The sequence below is a fragment of the Bos mutus genome, chromosome 5, assembly GCF_027580195.1.
Source record: "Bos mutus isolate GX-2022 chromosome 5, NWIPB_WYAK_1.1, whole genome shotgun sequence".
Taxonomy (NCBI): Eukaryota; Metazoa; Chordata; class Mammalia; order Artiodactyla; family Bovidae; genus Bos; species Bos mutus.
In genome coordinates this window covers 84,284,345-84,311,342 of record NC_091621.1, presented here as the reverse complement: position 1 = coordinate 84,311,342, position 26,998 = coordinate 84,284,345, and the positions used below count along the sequence as shown (strand labels likewise).

The window sequence follows — 26,998 nt, the reverse complement described above, 5'->3', positions numbered from 1 at the left end:
GAAGAGCAATGTGAATGTACTTAATAATGCCACTGAAGTGCACACTTAAAAATAATTAAAATGACTTTAAAAAAATTTCCCTTCAAAGAGGTCACTTAAAAAAAAACAACAATTAACAACTACTAAATTGTAACTGAAATCAGGCGTGTTCAGGGTGGTATGGCCATAAGATAACTACTCTATTTTAAAGCACAAACCAGATTGAGATTTCCTAAATTATCTAGTAGTAATTAAGTTTTGGGCTTCTCTGGTGGCTCAGTGGTAAAGAATCTGCCTGCAGTGCAGAAGACACAGATGTAGGTTCAATCCCCGGGTCAGAAAGATCTCCTAGAGGGCATGGCAACCCACTCCAGTAGCCATGCCTGGAGAACTTCATGGACAGAGGAGCCTGGGGCAGGCTACACTCCATGGGGTTGCAGAGAGTTGGACAACTCCATGGGGTTGCAGAGAATTGGACACGACTGAAGCAACTGAGCACACAACACATCAAGTTTTCAAATTCTCATTCAAACTCTCATTCTGAAAGCTTAAGTCTATACATCAAAGACTGATATGCAAAAATAATGGGAATGTAATGAAATGTATTTTGTTCATTTAGCTGAGCCTTTAAGTCTGTAGTTTAGCAACTAATGTCCTTCAAAGATCAGAACTCCTTTCTCAAGTCAAAATAGAATTACTCTTAAAATTAGCCAGAGAATCTTATTATTTGTAATAAAGTAATTTTATGAATAAGCATTCAAGAAATGACATTGGGGGTTTCCGTTTCAACATGTTTAAAGTAGAAATACCAAAACTTCACGCCTGGCTCTGTAATATCAGTAAGATACATGCAGGTGCAGTGATTACATTACACATTCAGTCTGTAACTCCATTTTTCCAAATCTGTAAAAGGCTGAAAACATTCTCATAAAGGCCGTGTGCCAACTCAACTTGTAGGATCAAGACTTAGAAATGTGAAAGTCTCCTATTACTACTAAGAGACCATGCCTGCAGAGCCTGGGATCCTGCATGTAGCTGCCAAGTCAAGTGACTATAAAGCATCATGCCGTGGTTCACAGGACTGCCTTGGTGATCTATCAAGTGATTCCAAGCACTGGTGTACAAAAGGCAACTCTGTAATGACCAAGAAGCCAAGGGATATACACAGGGTGAAATAAAGACTGTTACCAAAGCAGCTTAACCACTGAGCTGGGCAGAGTTCATTAGCAACTTATTGACCAGAGATGTCTTTTGTTACCCAAATGTTACTGACCACAGTGTTTCAATATTCACTTACATAACACATTGCCGACCATACACGTTAAGTTTCTGCAAAAATCCCCCAGTCAATAATATGTTAATACACCCTCTGATATCTACCCAGACCCCATATGTATTAAATCTAATAAAGAGACAAATGTTCACTTATACAAGTTTAAGTAATTGAAAGACTACTGAAACATTATAACATATTGTGATAACAGTAAATATTTTTAAAAAGAAATTTCAAATGCAATACCAATGGTAAAAATATTAGGAGTCCCTATTATGGCTGCATGCTTTTAAAAAAAAGATCAGTAATACAATCTAAATATTAATACTACCTTGGAAACAGTTACCCACTTACTTAAGAAGATTTTAATCATGTTAGTATCAGTGTATCTCAATAGTTATACCATACTGACAGACAGTGTGTGGCCTAATAAATTATCTGTACTTAAAAATGTGACATTGAATTTCTAAAAAACATACTAAGACTGGTTAACTATTCAAGACAAAAATCTAGATAAAGTTGAAAAGTATGTACTATGCTATCAATTTTACAAATATTTTGCCCCATTATGCTGTGACTTACCTAATTTGCTTTAGCTCTTTACTTACTATTCAATAAAAATTATATGAACTGACACGACTAAATGGATTCCTAAGTTTATAGGTCAATACTAAATGAGCTCTGACAAACCTACGAAAGATGATCAATAGTCACAAATAATGAGTACAGATAGCCATTTAACAGGATTGTATATACTAATCCTGATACCAATAGTTTCTCCAGTTAATGTCAGCATCAGGGACAATTTAAGACCACTCTAACAACGGAAATCCCTAAGAGTGCCAATTCCTAAAAGCCTTCAACTCGAAACATCAGAACCTTGAAATACACAGTATTCATTACAATACTCCCACCATATTTTAAAAAGTCTAATTTCTTCAAAGTAATACACCTAAGAGCAAATTAAAATCCAACACATAATATGTTCTATTTAATTTGATTCAAATATGTGGAAAGTAAATAAAAGGGAAAAAACATTTGAAAAAATAAAACATTTGAAAAATAAAAATTTTTAAAAATTACTTAAAAAAAAAAGCCTAACTAGAAAATACAAATTAATAAAACTAATGAAAACAGGGAGTGAAAAAAAGAAATGACAAAACCAACCCCTCCTCGCTGACCATCTACATGTATGGAACGGATGTGATCTGCCAGATCTGGACTAGAGGTGAAGCAAGCCTGGCACTGGTCCCAACAACAATTATAGGCAATATTTTTGCTTGAAGAAGTAGTGCTTCCTTGTCCATTCATCATTGCTGGAGTTGAACGCCCACTGGAAATTGTGCTGTCTACATCCATTATAGTACTGCTTATGCTACAAAAGAAGAAAAAAGGCTGTGTTATTCCTAGAAGTTCACTAACATGAATATGATCTTATAAATAATTAAGATTACAACTTGACATTCTGCCCCATAAAGCATACGAACCATATTTTCCACCAGAAAACAACATGCTTTAAAATTAGTTTCAAATAATTATTTCTAAAACTAAATTTCAAATAAATATTATTTGCAATAAATTGCAAATCAAGGCAAAAAAAAACTAGTACCTCAAACCAGCCATGGAATAATTTAAGCAACTTTTGGCAGACATGAAGTCCCCAACACCATACCCCACAGAAAACAAACCAAACCACACACAAACACACACACACACACACACACACACACACACACACACAGAGCTCACCACATTCTACCCCTTCCAGAGTTCTCTAAGAAGCATGATAAAATAATAAAGTTTCCAGCTGCAAATAATTTAGAATCAAAAGATTATATTTACAGTGTTGCAAATCACTTGTTGATCTTTTCTTCCATTCACTAATCTGACAATACAACTGCTACCACATCCTACCTCTTTCCATCGCAACGCAGTTGGGAAATTTTGCTGTATTTTCCCTCTTGATAAAAAAGCAAAAGAGAGAACTAAGGGCAAAAGTTTCTCTGATTTTACCAAAGTCCAAAAAGTACTTTGTTGGCCCTTAATTTTTTTCAAAGTCTTATGCACCTCAAACTCTTACTTCTTATTTAATAAACAAAGTATTATATACTAATTTTTTTATTTACTAAAAAATACTAGTAATAAAAGTCATTAATAAAAGTGAGTAATTTTTAATGTTAAGAATTTCACATCATAAAATATGTAACACATTTTGCCTTCATCTTAAGAGCAATTCACTTTATTTCCTTCCTTCGTATCTTCTCAATAGAGAAATTACATGGAAGTAGTATCAATCACAGAACGACCAACAGTAAGAATGCTTCAGACTCTCAAACCTATTAAAAGCTAAAACTGCCTGTACTTAATTTAAGTACCAGTAAATTATACAATTCACATTAACTTTTAAGGGGCATGCTTCTCCATTCCACTAAGATTTTATTATAGAAAATTTCAAAAACACAAAAAAGTATATCTAAACCTGAACTCAGATACAGACTAGATACAAACTCATGGTTACCAGTAGGGAGCAGGTAGTGGGGAAGTAAAGACAAGGGGGAGGGATTAAAAGGTACAAGCCACTGTGTATAAAATAAACAGGCTAGGAGAAACAAGCATATACTATACAACACAGGGAATATTTTATAACTAATAAATGGAATATAACTGTAATCAAAAGTGGGGTCCAGCTGCTCTGCTTGCTGCTCAAAAGCAATCATTAAAGAGGCCAGGCTGGTGGAAAGTCAAGTTTGCTTTCTTTTGGATGGGGGTGGGGTAGGGCGGGGCGGGAGTGGGAGGGGACCTGTCCAAAGGGCCGAGACCTTCCAATGACCATCAGTGGGCAAGAGCTTTTATAGGCTGAGGAAGGGGTTACTTGTAGAAACAGTACAGTCAGCTCTGACAGTCATACAGAAATTGGTCATCTGTGGTCTGATCAGAGTCATCTCGATTGTTTTAAGTATAGTTCAGTTCAGTTCGAGGGTCCGTTTGTTTCCATTTCCTGAGGCCAGTTGTCAAAACTGTGGCAGCTTATGTCATGGCTACAGTCTGGTTATCACATAAGTTAACTTCTCTACCTGGTGAGGGTTTCAGTATCTGTAAGACTGCTCACAGGATATGGCTCAGAGGATTACCTATAGCCCTTGAGAAGGAACTAAAGGTCCTTGACTATGCACACAAACTACATTATTTGGTGCTCTCTGTTTTCCGTTGTTTCTACATTTTCACATTTGTGATTAAACTTTTTCTTTGGCTAAAGTTTTTTCTACAGAAAAAAGGCAGGCAGAGGATATTTTCATAACCTTTAAAAATTATGAATCACTATGCTGCACACCTAAAATATATAATATTGTACCATCAACTATACCTCAATAAAAATAATTAAATCTGAACTCAATAATAACACTGTCCTGTTTGCTATATATAATTTGTCTTTCTCAATTATCCACAGGTTGCAAACATGATACTTGAAAAAGTATCATGATACTTTTTATCATGATGAAAGTATCATGATACTTTTCATATTTGAAAAGACCCTGATGCTGAGAAAGATTGAGGGCAGGCAGAGAAGGGGACGACAGAGGATGAGATGGTTGGATGGCATCACCGACTCAATGGACATGAGTCTGAGTAAACTCCACGAGTTGGTGATGGACAGGGAGACCTGGAGTGCGGCAGTCCATGGGGTGGCAAAGAGTCAGACACAACTGAGCTACTAAACTGAACTGAAGTCCTGAACCATTTCCCAGTCGACCTACAGATTCTAAATTTCAGCTCTAACACTTCATTCTAAAACTCGGTAACCTCTAGAAAACTCTTAAATGTGAAATCTCTAGAAAACTCTCAAATGTGAATCAATTCTTGAACATCTGAAATTTTACTTATATATTGTCTAAAATCCACCCCACTCCAGTACTCTTGCCTGGAAAATCCCATGGACGGAGGAGCCTGGTAGGCTGCAGTCCATGGCGTCGCTAAGAGTTGGGACACGACTGAGCGACTTCACTTTCACTTTTCACTTTCATGCATTGGAGAAGGAAATGACAACCCACTCCAGTGTTCTTGCCTGGAGAATCCCAGGGACAGGGGAGCCTGGTGGGCTGCCGTCTCTGGGGTCACACAGAGTTGGACATGACTGAAGTGACTTAGCAGCAGCAGCATTGTCTAAAATCAAATGCATCCATTTTTCAAAGGTAACAAAAATGTTTTTAGGATGCTTCAGATACAAAAAATAGGAACTTCCCTGGTGGTCCAGCGGTTAAGAGTCCACACTCCCAATGTGTGGACTAGATCCCCTAATGCCACAACTAAGACATGGCACAGCCAAATCAATAAAGATTTTTAAAAAGATAGGAAAAATGACTCAAGATTTCTCTTTAAAGGATATTCATGTATTTAAGTTCATCTGGCTAAATATCTCCCAGTCTATCTACAGATTCTAAACGTCAGCTCTAACCCTTTATTCTAAAACTCCATAATCTCTAGAAAACTCTTAAATGCGAATCAACTCTTGAATATATGAAATTTTATGTATATATTGTTTCTGCAGGAATAAACCATAAGTATGGTTTATACTGAAATACAAATTTTTACTTGAGCCCCAGAAATTCCAAGTTTCATGAGGCCCTTAACAGCAAAATGGTTACCTATTTTCCTTGCCACTTGCTTCATATATTTTAAAACATTTCCCCTGTAAAGTTCATACTTTCATAAACCATACTGATTAACTCCAAAGGCAAATAAATAGTAGTGTTAAATGAGCAATCCATCACACTCAATTTATAAACAACCTCAGAAAAGAGATAAATCTCAATGGCCTACTATGGTACAACCTCCAAGTTAAAAAAAAAAAAAAAAAAAAGCCCCACAGAAGTGCAGGGTAGTACAGTTCCACTTTGCATACCTAAGTGGAGGCAGACATGGAGATACAGCCACCCCTCAAGGCAAACCTCTTTTCAAGGATACACAAAGTGCTTCTGTGCTGGGGCAGATGGGAGAAGCAAGACAGACTTTAACTGTAAACACACTTCTGTTTTATTTTAACCACGTATCTCCATTGCTTTTACTTGGAAGTCCAAAATTAGCTGAAAGTGAAACCAAATTAATTTTCTTTAAATTGAACAAAGTAGAACAAGGTCAAGAGACTCATACCCTTGCAATAAATCCAACTAGCAATAGAGTCCATCTACCCAGTGCGTAACATGTTTTGCTTATGAACTTCACCCCAGAAGGAGAGCCTTCTGAGTCCAAATAGCCATGAACCCTAAGCAATAGCGAAATACTGCTCACATGCAGTATTACTCATTTGAAAACCAGTACTTCATGTGGATGCAGATCCTCATGAAAGGAAAGCGTATTGCAGGTATTAAAGCACATGAACTCTGTCTACCACTGGCAACAAGCTGCAAATGCAATGGTGCAGGAGCTTAAGGGGCACGTTCTCTGCCCTGAAAGACTGAGAGACACTCTACATCTGGGTGGCATCCCCACAAAGCCTCCCGTTGCCCAACAGGACAAAGTGGAGTCCTGCCACATGACCCCTGCTTGGCACCTCCAACTGCTAGAAAGAGTCCAATCCTAAATCTCCAGGCTCTCTTTTGGTTCCAGATTCATCCCAGAATCAGTGGTTCCCTCCAGTCTCAAGACCGATAAAGACAACAGTTTTAATACAGGAGAGCAAAGGAGACAAATCCTAAGTAATTTATAATCTTGACAGGACAGATACAGATTTCATAGAAAGCAGTGTCCTTCTTCCTACTGTATAACAATATGATCAGAACTAAAAACTGACTTTCTACTTCCACCCAATCTTATGTCTAAGTTTAAGCATGTATTAAAATCTTTCATTCAGTCAGTTCTCCTTCCCAGTGAACACTTACTGATTCTATAAGATGTGAACAAAAGCAGCCTGGGATATGGAAGAAAACCTGAGCCAGAAAAAGCACTCACTCTATTCAGATAGTTTCAGTAACTTAAAGCAGTGCTTTTCAAACTAATACGTATATGAACATCTGTGATCTTATTAACTGCAGATTCTGATTCAGTGGGTTTGGGGTAAGATCCAACATACTGTGATTTTAACAAGAACCTACTTGATGACGCTGCTACAACATTTTAAGTAGCAAGACTCTAAAAGATCTCTTTCATTATTATTACCCAACTGAGACTGACCCAACTAAGGAACTGTCTCATACTGTAGAAGAGTAAGCTAAAGCAAACACACATACACCATGACGAGCGAAAATCCTTAAGTTAAACCACACACACATTACTAAAGATTCCTATGCAATATCTGGGGAAGGGCATAAGCCATTTTGGGGCTTCCCTGGTGGCTCAGATGGTAAAGAATCTGCCTGCAATGCGGGAGACCTTGGTTCGATCCCTGGTTTGGGAAGATAAGCTGGAGGAGAGCATGGCAACCCACTTCAATATTCTTGCCTGAAGAATCCCCATGCAAAGAGGAGCCTGGTGAGCTACAGTTCAGGGTTGCAAAGAATCGGGACACAACTGAGCAACTTTCACTTCACTTCTACAAGCTATTTTTAACATAACAACATTCCCTTTTTCCTTTTTTTCCCATGGGCCCTGTTAAGAAACTATCTGGCAGATCAGACTCTAACATTTAGAGTAACCAACTACATGGATTTTATGAAAATGGGTTCCTTTGGAAATTCAAGGGCCAACTCACACATACATATAATAGCCTCTTCTTTGATAACTCAAACTACTTCCAAGAAAAACATGTTTGGTAGACATGACCACTGCCAATAAGGCTGTCAATACTGAGAAGACAGGAGCAGAGGAAGAAATAAATGGATGCTACCTTATCATTATGGAGAAGGATGAGACAGTGGTCTTAAAGTAACGGAGTAAGAGAAGTTCATTGACATGGTTTCAGATTCTACACTGCAAATAGTCTCTTAAAAAACAAACTGTTAAGTTCTGGCAAATTATCAAATAGCCACACAATTAACTTTAAAAGTCTATTAAAATACTTCTTTTTCCAACTAAATATTTGCATGAAGCCAGATTTTCTTCATATGGCTCGACTAAATCACTTCACTGCATCAGGCTGAATGCAGAAGCAGACATAAGAAATAGTTGTTCAGCCAGACATTAAGCATAAAACAATGTCACTCTTCTAATTTAACTGGAAAGTAGTTTATTTAAAAAAACTTATTTTTAATTGGCTTATTTTAAAATTAACAAATTTTTTTATGTTTTTAATGTTCTCAGTTTTTATTTTTGACCCTGTAATAGTGGTAACTGTAATCTACATAAACAAGCTCTTTGGTTTCTTCAATAACCTTTTTAACAGCCTCAGTCGTGTCCGACTCTGTGCGACCCCACAGACAGCAGCCCACCAGGCTCCACCGTCCCTGGGATTATCCAGACAAGAACACTGGAGTGGGTTGCCATGTCCTTCTCCAATGCGTGAAAGTGAAGTCGCTCAGTCGTGTCTGACTCTTAGCGACCCCATGGACTGCAGCCCACCAGGCTCCTCCGTCCATGGGATTTTCCAGGCAAGAGTACTGGAGTGGGGTGCCGTTGCCTTCTCCATTTAACAGCTTTACTGAAATATAATTTGTATTTCTCCATACTTAAGAAAGCAAAGAGGTCCTTAGCAAAATGTTTGAGAACCACTGATCCAGACTGTATTTAAAGCAAAGTTTCAAGGTCTCTCTGAAATAGCCTGGAAAGAGTATGTTTCTGACCTGGAATATCCTGATTTTATTCTAGGGTTAAATATAATCTGAGTCTGAAATTCAGTTTGAGGTGACATGGATGGGGGCAGTCTTATCTGCGGTCTTCTTTCCAGTTATCTGTGAGGAAACTCATCTGGGGTATGAATTTTCCTCATTAAATCTGGGTCCTTCTCCTCTTTCTAGGCTACTGAAATGTGTAACTTTACAAGAGGGTTGAGGATGAGGTGTCATGATTATGTATATATATATACACACACACTTGATATATATAGCAAATGTATAACATGATATGTAAGTGTGTAACATGAAATCAAATGTATTTTATTCTTGTTATCAAAAAACTAAAATATAGGAATTTCAGAATCTCCTGTAACATTGATTAGCAAAGCTGCAGCTCTGCACTGGTGCTTCTCCAACCCTAACTCAGGCCTCCACTTGTCCACTCTGATAAGTTAGGTCTGTGAATCACACACTTTATGCTTTACCCAATTAAATGTCTCCCCAAGACCCAATTACTTGCTGAATGCTCTCCTGCTAGAGGACTAGCCAGGTGGCTGCTAACAAATCAAAGAGCTGTCATGAAACTATTTTTTATTGTTTAAACTTAAGATTCCGATCACTGTTGTATTTGTGATATGAAGTAAAGACTATTAAGACCAACCACTAACTAATGGCGTCTTCCAAACAAGACTTCCCTACTGGCAATTCTCTTTCTCCTGGCAATTCCCTTTCTCCCGAGCAATTCCAGCTCTCTGCCAGGAGAATTAAAGTGTAAATACAGGCTAAAGACAAAGTGCCCTTGTCCACAAGTCACATTTTCACAGCTATGCAGCCAAAACAGAAAGAAAAAAACTGGATGCTAAAAACTGACATAAACTTGTATCACCCACAAACCTCACATGAAATTTAAGTTCATCTCAAAAAGCTTTCCTGTTTTAATTGACTTGACAAATTGTTAAATTTTTGAACTTACAAAAAAATAGTAACACCATTTTAATATATCTTATGCATTGGGGTTACAAATAAAAATCTGTAACAACAGACCTCAAAACTGTCAAACTACTAACTTTTATATTAAAAGGTTAAAAACCACTGAGCTCTATTATATACAGATCGAGTGTCATAAAAATGGAGGAGGAAAACAGAATGATCAAGGCATCCAGCCACTATGTTCAAGATTTGGAAGTTACTCATGGAAGTTACACAAAAGAACCCCCTTAATCTCTAAGGATCAAGGTTGTTTTATTTTTGTTCTATAAGTGAAAATACATAATCTTTAGGATGTCTTCAGCTCATTGACTGTATCTGAATTACTACAAAACAAATATTCTGTAATTTTAACTTTTACTCTATAAATGTAATTTTTTAAGAATGAAATATTGTTCCCTATATGGACTGAAGAAAGTGACGAGTTAGACAAAAATTCTATTACTCTAAGGAACACTTAAACAGGGACAAAAATTATAAACTTTGTTTAATTTTGTTATTGGTAATAAACTTTGGATAGAAATTAGCTTTCAAAGTACTTATCATATTGTAGGTAAACGTAACTACACACAGGGAATTCCTTATCTAATCATATAACAGGGTAAATTATATGGTTAAAAGATGATGCTCCTTTCATCCATAATAAAACTGCCACTCACTACTACAAAGATTACTCTCTCCCCCACACCTGTAATCAAATTACTAGAAATTAAAATTCAAAAACAGAAAAAATATTTAAGATAATCTTTTATTTTTAATTCAAATAAATTGATTTTAATTAATTTACTAAATTAAAACAAAGACCATATTTTCTATTTTAGGCAAACTAAGGCATATGTGGAGGAGATGGTAAGTCCTTATTGATGTCAAACTGTTCCAGTTGCTGGTCAATCAATGACAATTCTGTATTTTTGAAAAGTCTGAAGTTGTACGCCTGATATTACACAACTTTAAGATATTACACATCTTTACGTCAGTTATTAACACCACTCCTCACGTCCTTTTGTTGGAAGAGACTTTCATTTTGTGCCCGGCTCTTTATTCCAGGAACTGACAGAAATTAAAAGCTAAAACTGAACCAGTTAAAAGAAACAGGAACTTCAGGAAAACTATGAACTGCCTGCCTATTACATTTTATGACTTTACCCTAAGGAAAAAGGAGATTATGAAAATTTGTCTCACAAAAGGCAGGCTCTACTATTTTTAGACGACGCCCCACTCTTCACCACAACTGTGAACAAGCGCTACTCCATGCCCTGCCGTGTCTGCCGCATGCCCTGCCTTTTTCTGTGCACTTGTGTCAGACTGTATTTTCCAAAGATTTCCACGCCATGCTCACACCTTCCCACATCCTCTTCTTACAACATGGCATCAAGAAATGGGGGGCTGAGGGGTGGGGTGTCTAGCCTACCTCCTCTGAATCTCAGCAAGCTAACACTTGTAGAAGTGACACTTCAGAACTTCCTAGGCTGGGTCATCAAAGACAATCTAGCTCTTGGGACACAGCGTGGGAGCCCTGAACCACACTCACTCACCCAGTAGAGAAATCTGGCTCTCCGGAAGCCACTATGCTAAAGAGATCCCAGAAAGAAAGTACACAGAGCTAGAGATGCCAGAGCCCCGGCTGTTCCAGCTCCAGCTGTTTGAGTCTTCTCAGTCCAGGCCTCACACATGGGACAGCTTCGTGAGTGAGCTTTCTGGTGACTGGTGTCCCCAGACTCTATGCTCCTCCAAGCTGACAGCAAGCAGAGCAGGAATGATCTAATCACGTCAAGCCCTGCTCAGACAGGAGATTTGTAAGCAAAATAATGTTTTAAAACTACTAAATGCTGGCGTTGCTTGTCATGCAGCCCTAGTAACTGAAACAATGCCTGATGTGTATTAACTCATGTAGTGCTTACAACAACCACATGAGGTAATCACTATTTACTAATATTCAATTCCGTGGTGGCTCAGAAGGTAAAGCGTCTGCCTACAATGCAGGAGACCTGGGTTCGATCCCTGGGTTAGGAAGATGCCCTGCAGAAGGAAATGGCAATCCACTCCAGGACTATTGCCTGGAAAATCCCATGGACAGAGAAGCCTGGAAGGCTACAGTCCATGGGGTCGCAAAGAATCGGACACAGCTGAGCGACTTCACTTCACTTCAAGTATGAGTAGCCTCATCTTACAGATAAGAGAGGCTGAGCAAAAAGACTCAGCAGATAAAAGAGACACAAAAATTATGTGACTTGTCCAAAGCACTAATGCCAAACAACCTGTCACATTTATATGAAGGACAAATGTGTCAATTACTGACTTCAGAAATACTGAAATGTTGTCTATATTACACATCAAGATAAGGTGGCACAGTTTCAGCTGGTGTGTACCCATAGGAAACTATTTCTTTGCTTTTGTATCTACAATGCATACATACACACAGAAGATATTTAGCATCTACATGTAATTTGCCTCGTTTGAACAGATGGCTTTACTAACAAGATGATGTATTAAATTTGATTTCTACAAGTCAATTGGTTTCATAAAAAAATTAACTCAAGGTCAGTCATAGAAAGCAACACTATTCTCACATAGAACCTGTCCCAAATTTAGATAGTGGCCCACGGAACCAGATCATGAGCCTAACAATATCAGTGTAAAATTCAACTCCAAAATACTTGCTCCAGGGACAAGGAAGCACTCACTTTAGTTTTCATATATAAAAAACAAACAGTAAGTTTTGAGATTAGTCTCAACCAGAATTAAGGAATTTAGACTACATCTGATTTCTCTAAGACTGCTTGGTTTTGCCTTCCCAACTGCCATGGTCCTGTAGGCTTTCAGAGCTTTAAACTCAGAAGCAATTAGGGGGACAAAAGTAAAGGTAAGTGCCTCGTTTATTTTACATGCTATATATGCTCAGGTCAAACTTCCCTAAGGTCTTTCCTACTCATCTAAGATGGAAGATCCGGTTGATTTGTATAAGATGAGTCAGTCACCTATAAACCTCTTATTCAGGTTGAACTCCTAAACCTAGCTGGTGCCTTGCATGTGGGAAAAGCTCACATTTTAGTCACAAATTTAAGTAGGCGTTTTAAGGCAAGTAAAATATATGGCTTTGTCACACTGAGATAATCATAAAAATTAATTAGAGGCACACAAAATCATTGGCCAACACCAAGATATTATTATTACGATTATTACTGTAATTACAAGCTATTATCACTGTAATTTAAAAAGCTAAATGGATTTTTCTAATCAAGAAAAAGACTACTCTCTATCCCCACAATTATTTCTCTGAATAAAGACAAAAGATTTTTCCCCAAGATCCAGCAGTATTCACCAAATTGGCCAAAAGGGACTTTATGCAACGATGATGAAATATAGTTCTTGGAAAACAAGACGTTACATCTTGTATCACCACCATGCACTGTGCACATTATTTTCAATTGTTTCTCATCTCTAGTCTATTGCCCTTTAAGATTACTCCACCCACATTTTTCATCCAGCTTAAGACATCAGTAAGCAATTATCTTCAGAAAAACTGTAATACTAGAAACATTTCTACTTCAGTAAAATTACACTAAGAGTTATCTTTTACCTTCTTAAAACAGTTTCCAAAAAAATGTCTATACACAATGATATATTTAAAAATCTGCTATGAAAAACAATACTCATTTTATACAGAAGCAATCACGTAGTCATTTTGTGTTTAAGTGTTAAATCATGAAAATGATTTTATCAGATGACTTCAGCCTAAGAATGACTACAGTAGAATCCAACACCTCAAAAACATGTTTGAATGACTGCTAACAGCAATTTAAATCACTAAAAAGTCTACTGCTCATTCATCCCACCCTCAGTACTTTAACAAGTATTTATAAAGTAATGACAAACATTTTATAACTTAGAAATGAACTAGTTAGTGGGCTTCCCTGGTGGCTGAGTAAGAAACAATCTACTGCCCAAAGCAGGAGGCATGGGTTTGATCCCTGGTCTGGAAAGATGCCACATGCCGAGGAGCAGCTAAGCCCTTGCACCACACAACTGAGCCTGTGCTCTAAAGCCTACATGCTGCAACTACTGACCCACGTGCCAAGCAATGAGAAGCCGTGCACCACAACTGCAGAGTAGCCACTGCCCACCTCACTAGAGAAAAGCCAGCACAGCAACGAAAACCCAGCACAGGCATAAAGAAATAAATAAGTACATAAAAGGGAAATGTTAAAAAAAAAAAAAAAAAGAAAGAAATGAACTAGTAAGTGTATTTACTAAGAAATACTAATATCCATCTAAAATCTTTGTTTTCTCTAATTGGTTTAATACTTTATCTTTCTAGAAACTCGAAATATAAATCAAAACCAGAAAACAAGTCAAGGACTTTGAAGAGTGTTACAATTAAAGAAAAAAATGTCAATAAAGACTCTACCCCCCTAAAAACTGAGTAACTACAATACTTCAAAAAAATTAACTCCTGTATTTCATAGTCTTATAAGGAATCTAGGTTACAAAGTCTAACTATACAATTACAAACAGAGACTAAAGCCCAGAAATGTAAATGAGCTCAAGCACAGAAGACACTCTTTGCAAAAAAGACAGGATGAATATTAAAACAGCCAATAAATTTTAGTTAAGCTTCCCTGGTCAAAGCTGTTAAAACAGTCCTACAGGCAGTGTAACAGCTAAGACCCCACCCAGAGCCAGGCCCGTCAGCCTTCTCCAGGGGCTGTGTGACTTTGGGCAGGGTACAGTCAGTGTGTACTTTCTCACCTCACTGGTTATGTGGATGCAGTTATGAAAGAAAGTGAAGTCGCTCAGTCGTGTCCGACTCTTTGCGACCCCATGGCCTGTAGCCTACCAGGCTCCTTGGTCCATGGAATTTTCCAGGCAAGAGTACTGGAGTGGGTTGCCACTTCCTTCTCCAAAGGATCTTCCCAACCCAGACTGAACTCAGGTCTCCTGCATTGCAGGCAGACGCTTTACCATCTGAGCCACCAGGGAAGCTATGAACTTAATCATAGCTTCAGTGAACTATGTGGATGCAGTGAACTTCATCAAATCCTTTCAATAAGCTCAAGCCTCAGATTCTTAAGCAAACTAGACAATCAATAGTGGTTTTCTTCTAAAACAGCGTGTCGATCTATTTTTTTCTCCTGAGAAGCAAAATGTAAGTTTGGGAATCCTGCTTTTTAAAACTATTCAAATAATCACAACTTTTTTCAAATACTGTTTCCCCTTATGCTATTAAAAGGAACTGAATATTCATTGGAAGGACTGATGCTGAAGCTCCAATACTTTAGCCACCTGATGCAAAGAGCCAACTCTTTGGAAAAGACCCTGATGCTGGGAAAGACTGAAGACAGGAGGAGAAGGGGACAACAAGAGGATGAGATGGTTGGATGGCATCACTGACTCGATGGACATGGGTTTGAGCTCTAGGAGTTGGTGATGGACAGGGAAGTGTGGCGTGAGTGCTGCAGTCCACGGGGTCGCAAAGAGTCGAACATGACTGAGTGACGGAACTGACTTGATTAAAAGGAACTAGGGGAAGACATAAGGGACAGAATGGTTCTTCTTGTTTCCTGCAGCCACACAAATGACAGCAAGAAAGAAGAAATATGTACACCCACAGTTGGGCTTCCCTGCTGGCTCAGCAGTGAAGAATCCACCTTCAGAGACATAGGTTCAATCCCTGGGTGGGGAAGATCCCTTTAAGAAGGAAATGGCAACCCACTCCAGTATTCTTGCCTGGGAAACCCTGTGGACAAAGGAACCTGGCATGCTACAGTCCATGGGGTCACAGAGTCGGAAACGACTTAGCGACTAAACATCATCCACAATCAGCTGAATTCAACGAATTAATGAGTTACTTTACTCAGAGAGTGTAATATGTGAGTGTGGTATAGCTAAGTGCTGGAAGTATAAAGATAAATAGGACCTGATTTTAAAATATTATAGCCTACAGAAGACAAACACAAATGGATACTTCAAAACAACACCATAAATACGAATTAGAATTACGGTGACTTTTGAACCCAGAAGAACCTAAAATATCTGTTTGTCTAAAGGACAGGAAATACAGACACACTGAGGATATATTAACAGTTTCCTATTCTCAGTGAGCACACATTCTAACAACAGATGAACAGTAAATAATTACTCCAATTGTGACAGGGCTAATGCAGAATTTGAAATGGACAATGAGCCTAACAAAGTATTGGGGATAGTTGCCTGAGAAATTGTTCAAGATAAGACCTAATCAAGACAGGAGTTACTATATTTATCTCCTGACTTCCATTTAGAGCACTTGCCAAATCATATCTGAGTTCCAAACCACTTTTTATTATTTAGTCCAAAACCCTCACTTCCAAGAAAGAGAGTCAAACCGAAGTTCAGAGAAATGAAATCAACTGCCAGATTTCCTGCAGGCAGTCTCTAGTAATGCCAGAGCTACAATACTGATTATTCTCACTTGAGTATTCTTTCCACATTTTACACAGGAGAAATGGGAGGATAAATGACAATATCAATCAATCACAGCCCTAGGCCCTTTACATATTCCATCTCACTTAATCAAGATATGTCTCCTGTTTTGAAAGGTAAGGAAACAACTTCTGAGAAGACAAATTATAAGACCAAGGCTTTCTGACTTACGGGTTCATGCTCTTTCACTACCCAATGTTTCTTTCATTGTTTCAGTGATAGACGTGTCTACAAAAATACAGTAAGGTATTGTTCCAATAAAATCCTCAAGGAAAAAACTTTTTACTCAGAAATAGTAACACTATTTCTCTTATTCATCACTGCAGAGATTAGCTTTTCTTTCCTTCAAGTCAATTTCCCAAGTGTGACTTTCCCCAGCTTGACCCCCGCTCAAAGTCTCTTCACTTCACACCTGTACTATTCCTTCTACCTCCTAATTGGTCTCCCAGCTCCCAAGCTTTCTTTCTCTACCTTTGCCACGTGTGATTAATTTTCCTGTAACACAAAGTTTCATCGTTCGTTCAAAATACATTTTAAAATACCTAAAATAAGCATTAAGCACTGTACCAGGTAATGCAGATAGAGCAATGATCAAAACAGACGTGGTTCCCATTCTCAAGGAGCACACATTCTCCCAAGAGCAATGAGTAGTAAATCATCACTCAAATTGTGATAAAGACAATGCAGAACTGGAAGTGCAAGCACTATGTATCTAACAAAGAATCAGGGAGAGGCTGCTTGAGAAAATGTTTAAGGTAAAACCTGATCATGATTGGAGTTACAAAAACAGAAGTCGGGGAGAGCCAAAGAAACCCATTCACCAACCTACAGTGAGAAAGATGGGCACACCTGTGTTGGCACAAAAGGCCACACTTCTCCCATTCATTATTTCCCAGTTTTCAATGTGGAACCTCTTGTCTCGGCAGGAAGTTTCCTGAATACGCTAGGCTCTTTCCTTCCTATGCTTCATTTAAGCTTTCTAGAAATTTTCTTTTCATCACTCAACTAACTCTAAAATCCAGTCCGTTTCTCTCATCAAAACTTTAGTTATCGACTACAATACGCTACAGTTCGGGCTTTTTTCTTTTAAATATCACCATTTTATCTACTTTTGGTTGCCCTGGGTCTCTGTTGCTGCGCAAGGGCTTTCTCTAGTTGCAGCGAGCGGAAGCTACTCTTCCTTGTGGTGAATGGGCTTAGTTGCTCCACAGCATGTGGTATCTTCCCAGACCAGGTATCAAGCCTGTGTCCCCTGCACTGGCAGGCAGATTCTTAACCACTGGACCACCAGGGAAGTCCTCTACAGCCTTAACTTTAATATACTAGGTCATAAACAATTTACAGAAAAACCAGAAAATGATGGAATCGTCTTTTTACTCTCCTTAAAAACGAACCAAATGGGAAGAAACACATGTATACTTCTTATCACTAAACAGTTCAATGCCAACCATCAGTCAATGCTCAACAAAGATTTTTTAAACACCCAAACATCTACCTGATCTCCTATCCATGCCCAAAACTGTTCAGTTAGTTCTAAGGTCAATGTTTTTATTATTTCCACAAATGTATACTATCAGTCACAAAAATGAACTCAACCTGTGGTAAAATTAATTGCAAACCCATTACCATTACTAGAAAACATATCCCAAAACCCTTTAGTAATAGATCAGCAGTGTTACATATTAAAAACTATTAAAAATGAAAGGCATTAAGAAGCCTTTTAGATCAACCATATATGTTAAAGTAAATGATTAAGATGTAGATTTTGTAATAAAATCTTTTGATATGGCATATCCGTTTGCAAGTTTCTGATGCATTCACAGATAACATGCCACATATTTAACAGCTTGTTTAGGACTTTGGGGGGCTTCCCAGGTGGCTCAATGATAAAGAATGCACCTGCCAATGCAAGAAAAGACACAAGTTCCATCCCTGGGTCAGGAAGATCTGGAAGAGGAAAAGACAACCCACGCGAGTCTTCTTGCCTGAAATATTCCAAGGACAGAGGAGCCAAAGGGCTGCAAAAAGTCTGACACAACTGAGCAACTGAGAACTGCACATAATTAGGTGTGGCTTCCTAGGTGGCTCAGTGGTTAAAAAAAAAAAAAAAGAAAGAAAGAAAAAAATCCGCCTTAGATGTGGGTTTGATCCCTGGCTGGGAAACATCCCCTGGAGAAGGAAATGGCAACCCACTCCAGTCTTCTTGCCTGGAAAATCCCATGGAGAAAGGAGCCTGGCGAGCTACAGTCCATGGAGTTGCAGAGAGTCAGACACAACTCATCAACTGAACAACAGCATAGTATCTTTTGGCATTTCAGATCTTAAACTGCTTCAACAAGAGACCAATGTTACCTTAGCTACAATTGGCTCAAACGCACAGTCTGTACCCCCGTCCATGAGGTCAAGTGCTTTGTCTCAGTCACTGCCGTTGTGTACCGAACACCTAGAATAGTACCCACATAATGGGGCTTCTGCATACATCTGTGGACTAAATACCTACCTAGCACATAATAAATGCTTAGTAAAGTGTGTGCCAAATACTGCACATTTATTCCCCACAACCACCTTACAGGAAAGGAACTATTAATGTCCCTCTTCTGCAGATAAAAAACCTGAAGTAGTACTAAGATGTTAAATAACCTAAATGACTGTCCCACGGTCACCCAGCTTCAGTGACAGCCAGAATTCAAATCCAAGCGTTCTGACTCATGGTGTACTCTTAACCACTTCTCTTGCTATCCTTCTCTCATTAACTTCAAATTTTCCATTTGCCTTTGATAAAACATTGGGCATTTTTCTACTATAAATGCTTCTAAACAGTGGTTAAAATAAAAACAAAAAACCCCAAGTGCCTATCCATTTTGGATTTTTCTATCAACTTATTTTATAAATATGCTCTTTACAGAAAGTTACAGAGTTTCCAATCATTTAAAAAGTATTTATTAGGCACCTCTGGATTGCCTCTAAACTGACAGTTCTTAGCTTAGACCAGACATTTCCGAGACTGATAAAAACTACTGACATCTTCTCAGAGAAACGTCCACATGAAATTTTCCATTCAATCTCACTGACCTTACTAGAGTATGCCCCCAGAGAAAAAGTTGGCCTTAAATCACTATACCAAGTACAATAATCCAATCAAAGGCATCAATTCCTGGCCCTCACTTTATAGTCTTCCTTATACAAATTCTACTGCTGGTATTTCAGTTTAATTCTAAGAACTGAGTACACACCGTAAGCACATACTGCTAAGACACTACAAAGATGGAAATGAGCTAAACCGTCCCTGCTCTCAAAACTACCATGTTACAACAAAAAGGATGAAGCAAAGCATTCAAATAGGAGGTCTTCAGAATAGTCGACAGGGCTTCTTAATAGAGAGTCATGAAAACCTTAATAAAACCTTCATGGGAAAACCTAACCTGGTCTTACAGTTAAGGAATTAAGGGTCAAAGATGTTAGCAATACTAAGATTTGAATCTCATCCTTTGACCCTTGATTACAGGCTATTCATGTTGCAATATTCTACATCCTTCCATCTATATAGAACAGAGCCACAAACTGGGAGGAAAAAGCAAGGAAGAAATACAAATACGGTACTAAGAGCAATACCATATTTCCTTTTAATTAAAAGACCACATTTTCTTTTAATTAAAAGGAAGACCATATTTCCTTTTAATTAAAGGGAAGAAAAAATTAATATCATTTAAAAAGACCTAATTTGTCATGGTATATTGAAGGGTTTTGAAAGGCTGTCTCCATCAACAGAAATTTGAAGCAATTATTTTGTATCATAATATGAATAAAAAGAAAAGTGGGGAAAATGTTGTCTGCTAAGTGAAGATGTATGAAGAAAATGTGAGCAGGTACATTTAGGTCATAAAATCCTTGGCTCTCTTTCTCTCAGAAGACTTGCTCTGAGGAAACTAGTTGCTAGGTCCTAAGAACACGTAAGGAGCCTTATAGAGATACTGATCTGGTAACTGAGGCCACCTGCCAAAAGCTATATAAGTGAGATGGTTTCCAGCCCCAGTCAAGCCTTCAGATGACTGCAGTGCTGGCCAACACTTTCGCTGCAATAAGAGACTAAGCCAGAACCACCCAGCTAAGTAGCTCCGTTCTTGACTTCTAGAAACCACATGTGATACTAAATGTTTGTTTCTTTAAGTTGCTAAATCTGGAGCATATTTGTTAGACAGCAATAAATAGCTAACACAATAGTTAAGGTGTGAAATGGCTAACTTTGAAATCAAAGTCTGTGCTAATTAAAAGTTTCAGAGCAATATGCAAGATGGATGAGAGGAAAGTGTTTTGTCTATCTCTCACCATATCCAATGGAGTCCTTCCTGCACATGGTAAATACCTAGGCTTGGTAACAAACTAGCATACACACAAGATTTCCTAACTGACCCAACGAGAACAGCCTCAAAGTTTCTTAAAAGTAAAATGGTTCCCTTGAATCTTTCCATATAAGTTCAATCCTGAAGGCTGTAGTTTTACTGTTGTTTACTTTTTAGCACAGAGCCATACCTTCCTTAACTGAGAATTACAATACGTAATCAATGAAAACTGAGACTAAATTGTTAGCAGCTCTTCTCTAAATTTAGTCAAAACTAAAAGGTAGCTTAAAAGTGGTTCCGGAGAGACTATAAGCAGCTGCTTCAGAGTTGAAAGGCAAATAGTGAAAAGCAGTTCCATCATGAAGTATGAGCAAAATACTTTTATCAATATTTGATTGTCTCAACCATACAGAGCCTTAATAGATCTTGATGATAACCTCAGCATGAAGCTTTCTAGTATTAATCCAATTTAAAAGTTTAGCCTCCATACTAGAAAAAAAATCTTCCCAATCATACTACTGGGCAAGTGGGCAACATAACCCTGTTTTCCCAGCGTCAAAATGATCTTAATTAAACCTCAAAGTTTGCAACCCATAAAGCTGGGAATCCAAATGTTAATTCTCAAAACAGTAAGGGCCTGTAGTCTATGCTGATGATTAAGCTTCACACTAAATGCCCTTCCCTATATGCACCCATCACTTGACATCTGAATTTACCTAGAAAGGCTGATAAAAGTGGCTTTTTCAAAATAAATCATACCTTATATTCTATCTGGGGAGGAAAAACTATAATACAAAAAAGAGACAAATAACCACAAAATACAGGCTGTTATTATCAATTCACTTATACGGACAAGCAACTAAAAATATAAACTAACTTTTACACTAAAAAACAATTTCAGAGGCATTTCAAGTTCTAAAATTCTATTTAAAAGTCAACTTAGGCTCTGAAATTAGCTTAAAAGGTGGTAATTTTTTAAAAAGTACTTAAGCTTAGATTCAAAGTTAAACAAAAGCTAGTTTTTAAGTGGCCTCACATGGCTAAATATTCTCCCCAAAGAAAATTCCATTATCTTTATAACCGAAGTTAAGAGTAAACTATATATCAACTTTAAGGTTTCCTAATCTTACCAAAATAAACATCAGTACACTTAACGCTGGTTTTGAATAACTTTCTCCTGGGGAAAACAATGTTTTTGGAATTGTGTGACTTAATCATTTTATAAGTTAATCATTTTCACAACACTTCAAATATGTGTTGTGAACTGACTCCTTGGATCACAAGCTTTATATCCAAATCTTTACAGTTAGTTCTTTCTTCAAAAGAAGCACTTAAGAGTTAAAAATATTTAAGATATTTCAACACGTTCTAAAGAATGTTACATAAACTCAAAAGTATAATCTTATTTCAATGTGAAAGCTCAATAGACATTCTAACAAAAGAGTAAATTCTAATGATAATAAAATCTTTGCAACAGGAATGCCTCATGTTTTTAAAAAGCACTTTAAAACCACGATATCCTTCCATCAGTTATAAATATAAAGACTTCCCACCATGAAATCAATCTATAAAATCCACAGATTGATGTAATCTGCATGGCAGTTTATAAGAATTATGAATCCTTTGCAAACTTAAAATAACTCTCAAAAAAAAAAAAACCTGAAAAGCAAAGGAGGGGGGCATTTCAAAGTTAATATTATCAAGATCACAACCAGTTTCACTTAGCAATAAAGGTTTTTTCATACAAGTGATAAATTCATTACCCTGTAATGGTAAAAAGATTATAGTATTTTGTAGTCTCTAATATTTAAGCATCCAGAAGAGCAAGTATGCCTTTTTATCAAATTTTAACCTTATTTGGACTTGTGACACCAGCATCTTACTCCTTACTCTGAAATGAGGTAAGAATTACATATTCAAGTGAGTATCTAATAAAAATTACGTCAAAACTCCACTTGCTGAAGTATTACTGGACCAACTACTCAGTCTCCTAAAATGAAATAGTAGACAGACATTAAATTAAAAAAAAAAACAAAACCCCAACAATCTGGCATATACTGCTTATAGCTTATTTAAAGAGAGTAATTCTAACTCTGGTGAAGTGGAACTAGCAGGGGACTTGAGAACCTTTGTTCAGATCCAGCTCCACCACTTCCATTCCATAGTTACTGTTTTGAGTAAGACACTTAACTTGCTTCTTCTGTGTTTAAGCCTTGCACCAGAGTTGTGAAAATGAAATGATTGGCACATTTAAATCCTGCAGTGCTACTAGGCAAGTTTGTGTGTATGCTAGGTAAACAGAACAACTGTGGAAGACACTGAATTGTATGAACTAATGTAAACTTTTAAGTATCTACTGGTACCAATGAAGGCGTATACAGTAAAACGACAAATAATACATGCTTCGTTAGGCAGTTCACACCAATTTTTGATTTTCTTAAAGACATTCTCCTTCCTATCCTGCCTACATAGTTCAGGACAATTTTTTCAAGGTTTGCAGTGTATTTTACCCCATTCAAGGTTATTTCCTTAGATATTAAAATAAATGTCAAATAGAATTTGATGCTGTATTTTCAAAATATTTAGGGCTGTGAATTCCTCATAATACTAAATATAAGCCAATGTGTTCATTTTTATCAGTTAACAATAGAACTCCTGGAACTTTAGAATACTTAAACTTTCAAATCCAAGCCAATATCGATTGTTAAAATTCTACTGCTCATCCAAACATTAGCAGACGGTCAAAATAACTGCTAATATACTTTAGATGCAGTACAATACGCATGACGTGGTTCTGTTCTATCAAAATAAAATACATTAACAACCAATTAGTTAAAATATGAAATCTTCCGGAGATGAAAAGTAATGACAATAACATCTGAAACACACCATAACAATGAGTATCTTAAAACCCCCAAAAAATGAAGCGCATTTTTGTCAGTCTCCACATTCTTTCTAAAAAGCTTTAGAAAACTACTAATCCCTTCAGAAATCTCGCCAAAACATGACTCTAAATATTATCACCTAAAATCACGACTCATGTTGAATCATTAGTGTACACAGATTTTAAAACGCATACTAACATGTTGTACCTTAAGACTGCATTTTGTTACTACTGCAACTCTCTTCGGCTCGGTAAAGTTACCTTAAACGACACCAACTCATTATTCTCTTACAAAACGATGTGTACAGTTTGAGAACTTTCTCCCCAGTTTGACCACCAACCAAATAAAGAGAGGTTATTAAAATCATTTTGGAGACCAGGTTAAGGAAGATATGAGGAATTCTGGAAGCGCTAGTCAAATAGAAAAGAATAGTCTTTTTTTCCCTAAGTAAAAGAAAAGTGATGGTTGGGGTCCCCCTCCCTGAACAAGGAAGTTCTCTTACATCCAGGCGAGACCAGCCATGTTGGAAAACACTTGTCAGTTACAGTTGTGACAAGTCTTCGCCAACACCGCCCGGGGAAGCTAACCTTGTGTACCGAGGTGTGTACATCAAGGCCCTCTTCAGCTCCGCCGGAGGTTCTGGGCCTACTTTGGGGATGGTTTCCGAGTTGGAGCCGTCCTTCGGTCCGAACGGAGTGCAGAGCCGAGGGGGAAAGAGGGCGGGGAAAGGAGAGTTGGGGGGAAAAGGGTTTTGAAGAGTTGGAAGCCGCTATCCGCAGCGAGAGGGGCGCGGCGGCAGGGAGAGGTTTCCGAGTTGAGAGCCGGGGGGGTGGGGGGGAGGGGCCGAGGATTCGGGGAACAGGGGGACTCTCAGCAGAAAAGTCCCCCTCGGAGGGGCCCAGGAGCGCCAGAGGAGGAAGGGAAGCGGAGGAACGCTTCGGGGTACTGACCTGTCCTCCGAGTCCATGCGGCTCAGGGGTTCCCCATCCGACGACATCTCCAAGCTGCCTCGCCGGCCCCCGGAGGTCGCGCTGCTTCCGCCTCCCCCGGTCCCGTAGCCCTCGTCGCCGCCGCTGGAGACGACGCTGCTGCTACTGCTGCCGCCCCCGCCGCCGCCCTGGCTGCCCCGCGGTCCCTTGGGCTCCTCCAGGCCCTCCTTGCCGTCCCCATCCCCGCTGCTGCTGCTGGCGGCGCCGGGGCTCAGCGAGCGCGTCTCGTCGCTGCTGCTCCCGCCGCTGCTGCTGCCCACCAGGCTCTCGGCGCTGCTTTCCTCCTCGCCCCCGCCACTGCTGCTCTCGTCCTCCTCCTCCTCGTCGTCGTCCTCCTCCTCGTCGTCGTCCTCCCCGGCCTGGCTGGCGCTCTCGGGGCTCGGCTCCGACATCGTCTCCGCCTCGCCGCCCCCCACTCCGCCGCCGCCCCCACCGCCGTTCAGCAGCAGCGCCGCCACCGCCTCGGCCTCCGCCTCCTCCTCCTCGTCCTCGTCCTCCTCCTCCTCGGGGGGCTCAGCCCGGCCCCGCGCCGCCGGCCCGGGGCTGCCAGGGGGCAGAGGGCTCAGGCGGGAGAGCTCCTCCAGGTCGGCCATGTCGGTGAGAGCGGCGGCCATGGCGGCGCCTGCTCCTCCTCCTCCTCCTCTGGCTCCTCCGCCTCCCCGCCGCCGCCGCCGCCTCCCTCTCTCGACTCTCGCTCCCTCGCCCCCCTCCCAAACGCCCCAAACTCGGCCGACGCCGCGGCAGAGCGGGAGGAGGGCCCGCGAGCTGCGTCAGCCTGCACACGCGCTACGGAACCCGCGCGGGGACAGGCGCGCCACTGCGCTCACTCACGCGGAGACGGCTGCGCGCCTGCGCGGCGGCACGCGGTGGCGCCTCCCCTCGGCTTCGGGCTCCGCGCCCGCGCCCCCGGCCGCGCCCCCTCTGGGCCCCCGCCCGGACCCGCCGGGACTCAGAGTTTCCGCGGGGGCTGCCCACGCCTTCCCCGGCCGCGCGGCGGGCGGAACACGCGGAACGAAAAGCTGGGCGCCGGCCGTGGATTCTAACAGCCCCCGCCCCGAGGGCTCACGATCGAGTCATTCATTCCGGGAGTGTTTGGGGAGCGTCCCCGGCGCACGGGCGCTGAGCCAAGAATCGAACAAGTCCCTAGGCTCCTGAGAGCTGACAGTCTAAGAGGAGAGGCAAGGAAAATGAGTAAAAATAAATAATACAGTGCTAGGTACTGAATCCATACGCGCGACGCAGAGCCACAGGTTTTTATCTAACCTACGTTCGAATACCCCCGAGGAGTGGTTAAATCACAGTCTGAGAGCAAACATCTCTGTGCAACATCTTCAAACTTTTTAGCTCCTGAGCCCTCTGAAACGATTTTGTACATCTTCCTACATCCACATGTTTAAAGTGACATCCACATTTTTTTCCAGCCTCATATTTTACGACTGTCACACTTTTTAAAATGTAGTCAACCAATGAATCCTGAATTCCATACGGATTTAATACCCACCAATATCTTTTAAATACAGTCTCGTTTATACTTCGGCAATTTCCATCCTTTATTCTCTGGAGTTCATTTACATTTTACATCTCCAGAATTTTATCCTAATATTTTATATTTGAACTGTTTTATTGTTCATCTTATATATTTCCTGTATACATCTATATACACAAAAAATGTGTATCGAAATTGAAATTCAAGGTTCTTTCTAAATCTCCTGAGATCATAACACTGTTAACACTTATTTCAACTGATCAAAACAAATATATTTCAAATATTTACAAATAGATATTAAACCCAAAAGTTGCCAATGCATCTTGCAGAGATGGAATTGAATATTTTTTTTAAAGCTAGATTATTATCAGTGGACGAGTATTTCTAGAATGAAAATGAGATGCTTCCATTCAGTTCAGTTCAGTCCAGTCGCTCAGTCATGTCCGACTCTTTGCGACCCCATGATTCGCAGCAGGCCAGGCCTCCCAGTCCATCACCAACTCCTGGAGTTCACTCAAACTCATGTCCATCTAGTCGGTGATGCCATCCAGCCATCTCATCCTCTGTTGTCCCCTTTTCCTCCTGCCCCCAATCCCTCCCAGCATCAGAGTCTTTTCCAATGAGTCAACTCTTCGCTTGAGGTGGCCAAAGCACTGGAGTTTCAGCTTAAGCATGAGTCCTTCCAAAGAACACCCAAGGCTGATCTCCTTTAGAATGGACTGGTTGGATCTCCTTGCAGTCCAAGGGACTCTCAAGAGTCTTCTCCAACACCACAGTTGAAAAGCATCAATTCTTTGGCGCTCAGCTTTCTTCACAGTCCAACTCTCACATCCATACATGACCATTGGAAAAACCATAGCCTTGACTAGATGGACCTTTGTTGGCAAAGTAATG

The 26,998-nt window shown here is 39.6% G+C and overlaps 1 protein-coding gene across 1 annotated transcript in view; it reads right to left on the bottom strand.

Moving 5' to 3' along the window:
• AEBP2 (AE binding protein 2) overlaps positions 1 to 25,342 on the bottom strand; it is a 62,951-nt gene extending 37,609 nt beyond the window's left edge. Inside the window, exons 1-2 of the mRNA XM_005893216.3 lie at positions 24,580 to 25,342; positions 2,420 to 2,627 (exon numbers count right to left, since the gene is read on the bottom strand). Of these exons, the coding sequence (XP_005893278.2) occupies positions 2,420 to 2,627; positions 24,580 to 25,232 (861 nt within the window). The 5' untranslated portion in view covers positions 25,233 to 25,342. The remainder of the gene's footprint in view (positions 1 to 2,419; positions 2,628 to 24,579) is intronic.
• Between the last annotated feature and the right edge of the window lie 1,656 nt (positions 25,343 to 26,998).